The sequence below is a fragment of the Erinaceus europaeus genome, chromosome 12 (genome assembly GCF_950295315.1).
Source record: "Erinaceus europaeus chromosome 12, mEriEur2.1, whole genome shotgun sequence".
Lineage (NCBI taxonomy): Eukaryota > Metazoa > Chordata > Mammalia > Eulipotyphla > Erinaceidae > Erinaceus > Erinaceus europaeus.
Genome location: NC_080173.1, coordinates 85,491,360 through 85,502,127, shown reverse-complemented (window position 1 = coordinate 85,502,127; position 10,768 = coordinate 85,491,360). Strand labels below are relative to the sequence as shown.

Here is a 10,768-nt window from a genome sequence, read left to right as displayed (position 1 = left end):
GTCTGCAGGTGTCTTTCTCTCCCCCCTCTGTCTTCCCCTCCTCTCTCCATTTCTCTCTGTCCTATCCAACAACAACAACAATGGCAACAATAACAATAAGGGCAACAAAATGGGGAAAATGACCTCCAGGAGCAGTGGACTCATAGTACAGGCACTGAGCCCCAGAGATACTCCTGGAGGCAAAAAAAAAAAAAAAAAAAAAAATTGAAGACGATTGGGTGGGGAATTGGTGTCATGGGCAAAATTTCGGGTTCTTGAGCATGAGGTTCTGAGTCTGACGCCCACCATTGTGTGTGCCAGAGCCACACTTTGGTTCTCTCTCTCTCAAGTAAATAAATAAATAAATCTCCTTTGTTGTTGTTTTTTATATTTATTTATTCCCTTTTGTTGCCCTTGTTGCTTTATTGTTGAAGTTATTGTGGTTACTGACGTCGTCATTGTTGGATAGGACAGAGAAACTGAGAGAAGAGGGGAAGACTGGGAGAGAAAGATGGACACCTGCAGACCTGCTTCACAGCCTGTGAAGCGACTCTCCTGCAGGTGGGGAGCCATGTGTGCTTAACCCCTGCACTACCGCCCGACTCCCTGTTGTGGTTGTATTTAATAAATAAAGATGGGTGACTGAATCATCCAGTCGCTGTGCTGCTGAAGCCAGAGCTCCATGGACCTGAGAGGTTTTGTTGTGCCCAGTTCCTAGGCAGCTACTCCAAGCCTCTCTCTCCAACTTCCTGTGTGTCAACTACCCTCTTAGCCCAGTACCCGTGCAGGCCCCAAGTCACAGCACTCAGACTCCTGCTCTTCTCTTTATTGCCTACCCCTAGGGTGGTGAGGGCAGGGAAAGGTTGGCCCTCACCCCATCCCCCAGTGGGCTGTAGTTTTCATTGTCTGCCTTCTTCCTCCTCGGGGGTCCACTGAAGCCACAGGGTCTCATCTGGAGAGAGAAAGGGCTGAGTCATTGACTTTCTTGCAGCAAACATGACATCTGGTCCACTGACCACCCCCACTCCCTACCTAATCTATTTCCTTCCCTGGCCAGTGCAGGCAGCTTCTGGCCCCCACCTTTGCTCCCCTCTGTGTGTCATGTCTGGGTGGCTTCCAATTTCCCCTTCAAGCTTTCTGGGCATTTCCAGTCCAGTTGCCAGTCACTAACACCAACTAACACTGGTTATTACCTGCTATTGGGGCTGGAAAGGTGATGCAAGAGGTCCCAGGTGGGGGGCTGGGTGGTAGGTAGCACAGAGGGTTATGTGCACGAAGCATAAAGACCCCAGTTTGAACCCCTGGCTCCCCCCTGCAGGGGGGGTCGCTTCACAAATGGTGAAGAAGTCTTTCTCTCCCCCTCTCTGTCTTCCCCTCTCTCTATTTCTCTGTCTTATCCAACAATAACATCAGTAGCATGGGAAGTGGCTTAGTGGGTAAAGTATTGGACTCTCAACATGAGGTGCCAGGTTCAATCCTTGGCACTGTCATGTGCCAGAGTGATGCTCTGGTATTCTTTCCTTCTCTCTCTCTCATAAATAAACCCTTTAGCCAACTTTTAAAATAATTTTTTATTTTATTTTTCAGGCAACACTTTTTTCTTTATTGAGGAAAATAATTTTTATTTATTTTTTACTAGAGCACTGCTTGGCTCTGGCTTACAGTGGTGCTAGGTTTAAACCTGGTAGTTGGAAGCCTTAGGCATGAAAGTTGTTTGCATAACCATTGTGCTGTTCCCCACCCCCCCTTTTAAATATTTTGTTTGTTTTTGTTTTGTTTCCAGGGTTATTGCTGGGCTCGGCCTACACTAGGAGTCCACTGCTCCTGACAGCCATTTTTTCCATTTTCTGGTAGCTCTTGTTGCTGCTGTTGGATAGGACAGAGAGAAATGGAGAGAGGAGGAGAAGACAGAGAGGGTGAGAGAAAGAGACACACCTGCAGTCCTGCTTCACCGCTTGTGGGGAGTCAGGTGGGGAGTCAGTCAGGGGCTAGAACAGGGGTCACTGAGTAGGTCCCCGCGCTTCAAACCACGTGCACTGAATCCAGTGCACCACCACCTAGCTCCCTCTTTGCTCTTTATTGCCACCAGGATTATTGCTGGAGTTTGGTGACAAATCCACTGCTTCTAGTTGTCATTTCTTAGTTTTTTTTCTTATTTTTCTAGAAACAGAGAGAAATTGAGAAGGGGGAGATAGAGAGGGAGAAAGAGATAGCTATAACACTGCTTTGCCACTCCCTACAGGTGGGGAGTAGGGGCTTGAACCTAGGTCCCTGTGCATGGTAATATATGCCCTCAAAGAGGTACAACCCTCCCCCCTAGACCTAATAAGTAAATATATATTTTAAAGGCCTGGAAGATAGCTTAGTGGTTATACAAAATGACTATCATACCTGAGGCTCCAAAGTCCCTGGTTCAATCCTTCACACCACCATAAACCTGAGCTGATAAGAGCTCTTGTAAAACAAACAAACAAGTAAACAAGGGGTGTGGTGACGCTCTATGCCCTGACACAGTGGTGACATCAGTTTTGGCGACAGAAGGCTGACAGAGTGTGCAGTGATCTGCACAGGCGCATGGAGGACTGTAGGTGAATCCAGACTGCTGGTGCAAAGCATTGTGGGTAGGCTGAATAGACTTAAAAGGACGGCCAGCCGGAACTCTGGGGCTCTTTGGCTGCAGCTTCTTCTCCTGGTCAGATGTCTCTCAGCGGAGGTGCCCCAAGCATCCATCCGCCATGTCTACTTCTCCTGGGAACCGAGCACGTGTGACTCTGCTAGCCAGTAAACTTTTAGACCCCTCTACAGCCATGAGCAACCTTTACCGGAGCTGATAATTGTTTATCTTATGGGACTAAACTTTGATAACCATATTCAGACTTTATAGACCTAGTGTAGGTTTAACCCTTGATGATAGCTGCTTATTTTGCCTTTTACCTGTTTCACCCTAATAAACCGTGTATTGATTAAACCAGTTCCCAGCTCCCGCTGTGAATTCTTCTATATGCGCCACAAGCAGCCCCGACCCCCATACCTCTTTTTAAGTTAATTTACAACAAAGGGGGTGGGTGGAGGCACACCTGGTTGAGCGCACATGTTAACAATGTGCAAGGATCTGGGTTCAAGCCTCCGCTTCCCGCCTGCAGAGGGAAAGCTTTACGAGTAGTGAAGCAGAGCTGCAGGTATCTGTCTGTCTCTCTCCTTCTCTATCTCCCCCTTCCCTCTCAATTTCTGGCTGTCTTTATCCAATAAATAAATATAATTAAAAAATATCAAAGTGCACAGACCAGCATAAGGATCCTGGTTCCAGCCCCTGGCTCCCCACCTGCAGGGGGGTTGCTTCACAGGTGGTGAAGCAGGTCTGCAGGTGTCTTTCTCTCTTCCCCATCTTCCCCTCCTCTCTCCATTTCTCTTTGTCCTATCCAACAACAACAATGGCAACAATAACATTAACAACAACAAGGGCAACGAAATGGGAAAAATGGTCTCCAGGAGCAGTGGATTCATAGTGCAGGCACCGAGCCCCAGTGATAACCCTGGAGGCAAAAAACCAAGTAAACAAACCAATAGCTCCTCCCAAAAGACTCACTGAGTCTTTGCAGGACAGGGTGGTACCTGGAGTGGGCTGGGTGGCAGAGAGAAGTCAGGGAGGAAGCACAGGGCCAGGCGGTGATGTCAAGCTGGAGGGGGTTCCAACCGCTTCTGAACCTCCCTGGCTCTTTTCCTCACAATTCGAGCCTTGTGCTCCGCGATGTCTGGGGCCTCTCAGACTTTCTGGTGCCGCTCTACTGACCTGAAGAGTGGGGACTGAGAGACAGGAGCTCATCTCCAGTCAGGCCCAGTGAGATGGTGACCTGTGGCCCTTACCACACTGTGATGGTGTCACTTTTTCATTCAGGGAATTCCCAATGGTGTTGTGATCCAGGAAGGGGCTTCTGTGCGACCCAAGTAGGCAGACTTCAGTGCTTAGAGGACTCTTACTCACCCAGGTCAAATCTGGGGAGTCTGGGAGTGTCATGGGGTCATATCAAGCTACTAGCTCTCCGTTCTCCCACCCCTCAGTGCCTCTCACTGTCCTCCTGCTCTTTTTCTGCATCCTCCTCAAACCCTGTGTGGATACAGCATCTCGGGTTTCTTCCTTTATTGTAATACTCCTTGCATTCCAGACCACACTCCTGCATATGGTGGTAGTGGCCACTGGAATCAAGGACTGATTTCTGAAGGCTGGAGAATTTGAGGAGTCGCCTGAATCAATCGAGCTTTATGAGTACCTGGGTATCTGAGCCCCACTGCAGGGAGAAGTGCAACCCCGGGTTCTCACTTTACTGCCATCAGCTCCTCCCATTTTAGAAATCCTCCAGTAGGGGCCAGGGAGTGGTACAACTGGTTAAAAACACACACACACACACACACACACACACACACACACACACTACAGTACGCAGGGACCTGGGTTCAAGTCCCTGGTCCCCACCTGCAGGGGGAAAGCTTCACAGATGGCGAAGTAGAGCTGCAGGTGTCTCTCTGTCTCCCTGTCTACCTCCCCCTTCCCTCTCAATTTCTGCCTATCCAATAATAAATAAATTTTAAAAATAAAAAGAAACTTAGACTTGCAATAAAAAATAAATAAAAGTGCAGAGCTAGATAGAATAATGGTTACACAAACAAACTGTCATGCCTGAGGCTCTGAAGTCACACGTTCAGTCCCTTGCACCACCATAAGCCAGAGCTAATTAGCGCTCTGGTAAGAATAAATAAATAGGGAGTTGGGCGGTAGCACAGTGGGTTAAGCGCAGGTGGTGCAAAGCGCAAGGACCAGCATAAGGATCCCAGTTTGAGCCCCTGACTCCCCACCAGCAGGGGAGTCGCTTCACAGGCGGTGAAGCAGGTCTGCAGGTGTCTTTCTCTGCCCCTCTCTGTCTTCCCCTCCTCTCTCCATTTCTCTCTGTCTTACCCAACAACAACAATAATAACTACAACAATAAAACAACAAGGGTAACAAAAGGGAATAAATAAATATATTTTAAAAAAGAATAAATAAATAACCTCCAGTGTACCACAAACTATTTCCATGTTCTCTTGGGCTTTCTTTTCCTCCTCACCAGAAAGGCTGCACTAGGCCCTATTCCAGTGGGTACCCACCCCATCCCAGCAGTCCTCTGTCTTCCCTGGGGTCACATTCTGGCACTATCTCCCTCTCAGGCCACAGAGTCCTTCGATGAATGGGTGGATGCTGTAGTGGAGAAAGAACTGGACTACAATCCCCTTGAGTCCCTGGGAGGCCCACCATCGATAAACCCTTGGCTCCTGGGATGTGGCTCCTGTCCACCTGGCCAACATCATCTTTGACTCCTCCAGTCTGTCCTCCCTCCCAGTCTCTCTCCACTGGGCCCAGATTGACATTACCCCCACTGCTGCTCTTGTTATTGTCCAAAGATAGGTTTTTCTGAGCCTTGAGGAACTTCCCTTCATTGTAGTGTGACTTGCGGCGCTTTTCGAAGTCGCTGGAGTCTGTGGGCCAGTGGAAAAGCTTGGCTTTTTAAACAGGCTCTTGCCAAAGGCTCAGTCCACCTCCCCCTTCTGCTCAATCTCCATCTGTCTTACTTGTTTTGGAAAAGCTGTCTGGAGACCCTGAGCTTCTGTTATCACCATACTGACGGACTCTGGGGTGGAAATTGTCCATTGCTGCAAGCCTGAAGGGGAGGAAGATTAGTTGGGCCGCCAAAGGGAGAGAGAACATCAGTGAGGGCAGGTGGTGCATGGGCTGAGCGGGCTGCGCCTCCCACCATGGTTCTCCCTGGTCAGTTCCCATGGGAATTGTTTACTTCCTGCTTAGAGGCAAGAGCTGGTTCAGACCTCAGAGCTCAGTGGAGAGGGGGGAGGAAGACACCCCACACCCCAACCAATCTGATAGAATTCTCACCTCTCGCTTAGCATTCCAGGAGTCACTACCTTAGAGGACTCAGAAGGCAGGTCCTCATCGCTGTCCTGCAGTCTGCAGAGGAGGGAGGAAGCAGTGCCAAGAGGGTGTCAGGTGGTATTCAGTGCCTGAGGACTCTGCCTCCTCCTATCTGTCCCCTCCCCTGAATGGGGCAGATTCTGGGATGAAGGGGTAAGGCTGAGGGTTCAGCACCTGTGGTAGGGGGTGCTGGGTTCATCCACCTTCATGAATCCGTAGTCCTTATTAGTCGGGTGGTAGGTGGCCAGGATATTCATCTCATCCCAGTGTTGAGACTTTTTCCTGGGGTGAGCAGCGGACACATAAAAAAAAAGGAGGGGAACCTAGTGACATCCTCACTTATTTTAGTCATTTAAATTATTTTCCTAGTATCCTGGAAGGTGGCTAAGTGAATAAAGCACTGACTCTCAGGTATGAGGCCCCAAATTTGATCTCTGATATCGCATATGCCAGAGTGATGCTTTAGTTCTTGATCTCATTAATAAATAGCTTTTTAAATGATTGTTGGGAGTCAGGCGGTAGCACAGCGGGTTAAGCACACGTGGCTCAAAGTGCAAGGACCAGTGTAAGAATCCCGGTTCGAGCCCCCGGCTCCCCACCTGCAGGGGAGTCGCTTTACAGGTGGTGAAGCAGGTCTGCAGGAGTCTATCTTTCTGTCCCCCTCTCTGTCTTCCCCTCTTCTCTCCATTTCTCTCTGTCCTACCCAACAACTATGATGACATCACTAACCACAACAGTAACAATAACTACAACAATAAAAAACAACAAAGGCAACAAAAGGGAATAAATAAATATTTTTTTAAAATATGATTGTTTCAGGCTGGGCAGTGGTGCATCTAGTTGAATGCACACATTACAGTGCACAGTGACCCAAGTTCAAGCCTCCATCCCTGCCTGTGGGGAAGAAGCTTCATTAGTGGTGAAGCAGTCCTGTAGGTGACTCTCTATCTCTTCCCTTTTCAATTTCTCTTTGCCTTATCAAATAAATAAATATATTGTTTTTGGGGCCAGGCAGTGGCACATGGGATTAAGTGCACATAGTGCGAAGCATGGGAACCAGTGCAAGGATCCTGGTTTGAGCCCCCAGCTCCCCACTTGCAGGGGGTTCGTTCACAAGCTGTGAAGCAGGTCTGCAGGTGTCTTTCTCTCTCCCCTCCTTGTCAATTTCTCTTTGTCCTATACAATAAAATAGAAAAACTGGCCACAGGGAGCAGTGAATTTGTAGTTCTGGCACTGAGCCCTAGTGATAACCCTGAAGGCAATATATATACTATTTATATAATATGTAACAAAAGCATATTATATATTATAAATATATATTTATATAATATATAATAAAACATATTATATATAATTTTTAAATTTTTCTTTATTCATTCCCTTTTGTTGGCCTTGTTTTTTTTTATTGATGTTGTTGTTCGATAGGACAGAGAGAAATGGAGAGAGGAGGGTAAGATAGAGAGGAGGAGAGAAAGATAGACACCTGCAGACCTGCTTCACTGCCTGTGAAGCGACTCCCCTGCAGGTGGGGAGCCAGAGGCTCGAACTGGGATCTTAAGCTGGTCCTTGTGCTTTATGCCACCTGCGCTTAACCTGTTGTGCTACTGCCCGACTCCCTATATATTTTTTTAACCAGAGCACAACTCTGGCTTATGGTGGTGCAGGTGATTGAACCTGTGACTTTGGTGCCTTAAACATGAGAGTCTCTTTGCATAACCATTATGCTATCTACCCCCACTCTATATTTTTAAGTTTTTCTTTTTTTAATATTTATTCGCTTTTGTTGCCCTTGTTGTTTTATTGTTGTAGTTATTGTTGTTGTTATTGATGTCATCGTTGTTAGATAGGATAGAGAGAAATGGAGAGAGGAGGAGAAAAAGATAGACACCTGCAGACCTGCTTCACCACCTGTGAAGTGACTCCCCTGCAGATGGGTAGCTGGGGGCTCGAACCAGGATCCTTACTTACACCAGTCCTTGCACTTTGCACCGCCTGCACTAACCCGCTGTGCTACCGTCCAACTCTCCACTCCTTTTTTCTTTAAAGAAATGTTTTAGGGGTCCATGTGGTGATGCACCTGGTTGAGTACACATGTTACAATGTGCAAGGATCTGGGTTCCAACTCCTGGTCCCCATCTTCAGGGGAGAGCTTTGCAAGTAGTGAAGCAGTGCTGCAGGAGTCTCTCTTTCTCTTTCTCTCTGTATCTCCCCCTCCCTCTCGATTTCTGGCTGTCTCTATCCAATAAATAAATAAAGATAACAAAAAGCGATTTGGGGGGCTGGGAAGATAGCATATGGTTATGCAAGATTTTCATGCCTGAGGCTCCAAAGTTCTAAGTTCAATTCCTAGCAGCACAATAAGCCAAAGTTGAATAGTGCTCTGGTCTTTCTCTCGCTCCCTTAAAATTATCTTTATTTATTTGATAGAGACAGCCAGAAATTGAGAGGGTAGGGGGATATAGAAAGGGAGAGAGTCCGAGAGACACGTGCAACACTGCTTCACCACTCGAAAAGCTTTCCCCTTGCAGGTGGGGACTGGATGCGGGGAGGAAGGCTTGAACTTGGTTCTTGCACATTGTAACGTGTGCTCACCACCACTCAGCCCCCCTTTTTTATTATAATTTTTTACTTTTATTTATTTACTTATTTTTGTGTACAGGGTTATCGCTGGGGCTCAGTGCCTGTACTACGAATCCACTGCTCCTGGAGGCTATTTTTCTCACTTTTGTTGCCCTTGTTGTTGTTGGATAGGATAGAGAGAAATCAAGAGAGGAGGGGAAGACAGAGAGGGGGAAAGACAACTGCACACCTGCTTCACTACTGATAAAGCAACCTCCCTGCAGGTGTGTGTGTGTGGGGGGTGTGTGTGTGTGTGGCTCGAACTGGGATCCTTACTCGGGTCCCTGTGCTTCAAGCCATGTGTGCTTAACCCTCAGTTACTGCCCACCTCCCCCATTTTATTATTATTATTTTTACCAAAGGACTGCTCAGCTCAGGCTTATGGTGGTGCAGGGGACCTTTGAAGCCTCAGGCATGAGAGACTCTTTCTATAACCATTATGCTATCTACCCTTAGCCCTGGTCTTTCTCTATATATTTCTCACTTAGATATTTTTTAAAGAATTATTTATTCATAAGAAAGACAGGCAGAGAGAGAAAGAACCAGACACCACTCTGGTACATGTGCTGCCGGGGATTGAACTTGGGACCTCATGGTTGAGAATCCAGCGCTTTATCCACTGTGACGCCTCCCGGACCACTAAATATTTTTAAAAGAATTTTTCTAGGGGCTTGGCGGTGGTGCACCGGGTTGAGCGTACAAGTTACAAAGCGCAAGCACCAGGGTTCAAGCTGCCAATCCCCACTTGCAGGGAGAAGCTTCATGATTAGTAAAGCAGTATCTCTATCTTCCCCTTCCCTCTTCGCTGCCTCTATAAAAAATTATTTTAAAATGATTTTTTCTAGTATCCCCTTGTAGTTTCAGAGGCACAGAGGAAAGAGAAGTGGTCACACCAAATGACAATCACGTAGTGTGGTTTATCTGGCGCCTGCTGTTTTCCTAGAATCTCTCTCCGTGTTTGTTGCTGCTGTTTGTGTTTTCCCAAGTGCTATTCAGCTTTGGCTGTGGTGGCGCCCTTGGATTGAACCTGCGTCCTCTGGTGCTGCACTGCCCAGGGTGCTATCTCTCCTGTCCTTTTTTTTTTTTTTTTCCTTTGGAAGCTCAGATTCCTCACCCCAAAGCCTTTTCTCACTTCTAGTTCTCAGGACTCCGCCCTTGGCGTGTGGGGAAACCTCTCAGGGCCCGCGCCCTCTGCAGAGCTGGCACCTTACCGCTCCGTGGCGGGGTGGTTCTCCGTCAAAACGGGGCTGTTATTTTTTAGGATGCCTCGCAGTTGGCTTTCACTGGGCTTGCAGGAGTCCAAGCTAACTGACCCGGAGTGCACACTGTTTCCCGGGATGTACACTCCAGGCCCCCCGGGCACAGGGTCGGACACCGTAAACACGCTGGTTCCAGGGGCGGAGGAGCTGAGTCCGTCCAGGTGTCTGCAGTGCCCAAGGCTGTGGTCAGCCGCCTCCCCAGGGTGCTGTCTGCGCCCAACGTTGAGAACCTCTACTCCCCGGGAGGGCTCGCTGGAACAAGGACAGACTGCCCCCGAGTGCAGGGGGTGCCCAGAACCGTGAGACAAGACTGCTCGGGAGGCCACCCCGGCGCCGGCCTCCATGTCCCTGATGCCGCCTGGCTCGTCCCTGGCCGCCCCAGATTCCGCGTTAGCGACTCCAGTAGCCCCCAGAGGTTGCTGCTCGTCCATGGCCCCACCCGGGGGCAGCTGCCCACTAGCCCGCCCCGCCTCCCTGGGGCCCCGGGCCCCGCCCCCCAGCCCCGCCCCATCGCGGGCGCCCGGGGACGCGTGGCGGAGTCGGGGTCCCCTCCCCCTCCCCCCCCCTCCTCCCCCTCGGCCCCCCGCAGACGCCGTGGGCGGAATCGAGACTCGAGATGGAAACCTCGGGCTGGGAGTCCCTCGGCTCGCCCCTCCCCTCCGGTCCCACCCAAAGGTCTTCTTTCTTTGTCTCTGGGACTTGTTCCCGCCCTTCTCCCCATTTCCGCCCTCCCCCGAACTAGCCAATCATAGTCAGGGGTGCTGGTCACGGGGCCAGAAGCCTGAAGGTGACGTCACAGCCCTCGGGCCGGAGCGCGAGCGTCTGAGCTAGGGCTGGTTAATGGCTCTGGGGGGCACCTTTGGGGACCGTTAGTACCGTTGCTTGAAACTGTCTGCCCGACTCTTTAAACTCCGTACACGAGACTTTAAAATCTAAGTGCTGGCAATATAGTTCA

The 10,768-nt window shown here is 49.3% G+C and overlaps 1 protein-coding gene across 2 annotated transcripts; it reads right to left on the bottom strand.

The window, feature by feature from the left end:
- Nucleotides 1-790: 790 nt before the first annotated feature.
- Nucleotides 791-10,295, bottom strand: LOC107522425 (protein phosphatase inhibitor 2-like). Of its 2 annotated transcripts, XM_016187535.2 has the most exons (7): nt 9,766-10,293; nt 6,110-6,217; nt 5,900-5,971; nt 5,581-5,669; nt 5,383-5,487; nt 3,592-3,783; nt 791-931 (listed from the first exon to the last, which is right to left on the bottom strand). In XM_016187535.2, the coding sequence occupies exons 1-6, from the start codon at nt 10,242-10,244 to the stop codon at nt 3,620-3,622; spliced, it is 1,017 nt and encodes a 338-aa protein (XP_016043021.2). In that variant the 5' UTR covers nt 10,245-10,293; the 3' UTR covers nt 791-931; nt 3,592-3,619. The 2 variants fall into 2 exon arrangements, with proteins under 2 accessions (XP_016043021.2, XP_060060272.1); XM_060204289.1 differs by lacking the exon at nt 3,592-3,783 and having other exon boundaries at nt 9,766-10,295.
- Nucleotides 10,296-10,768: the final 473 nt, after the last annotated feature.

Bases quoted from the DNA above. Each gene is read 5' to 3' on its own strand.
- LOC107522425 (XM_016187535.2), bottom strand. From the start codon at position 10,244: ATGGACGAGCAGCAACCTCTGGGGGCTACTGGAGTCGCTAACGCGGAA. The intron at 6,218-9,765 runs GTAAGGTGCCAG...TGCTCACCCCAG, and splicing joins AACCACCCCGCCACGGAGCG to GAAAAAGTCTCAACACTGGG. The intron at 5,488-5,580 runs GTAAGACAGATG...ACTGGCCCACAG, and splicing joins AGACAGCTTTTCCAAAACAA to ACTCCAGCGACTTCGAAAAG.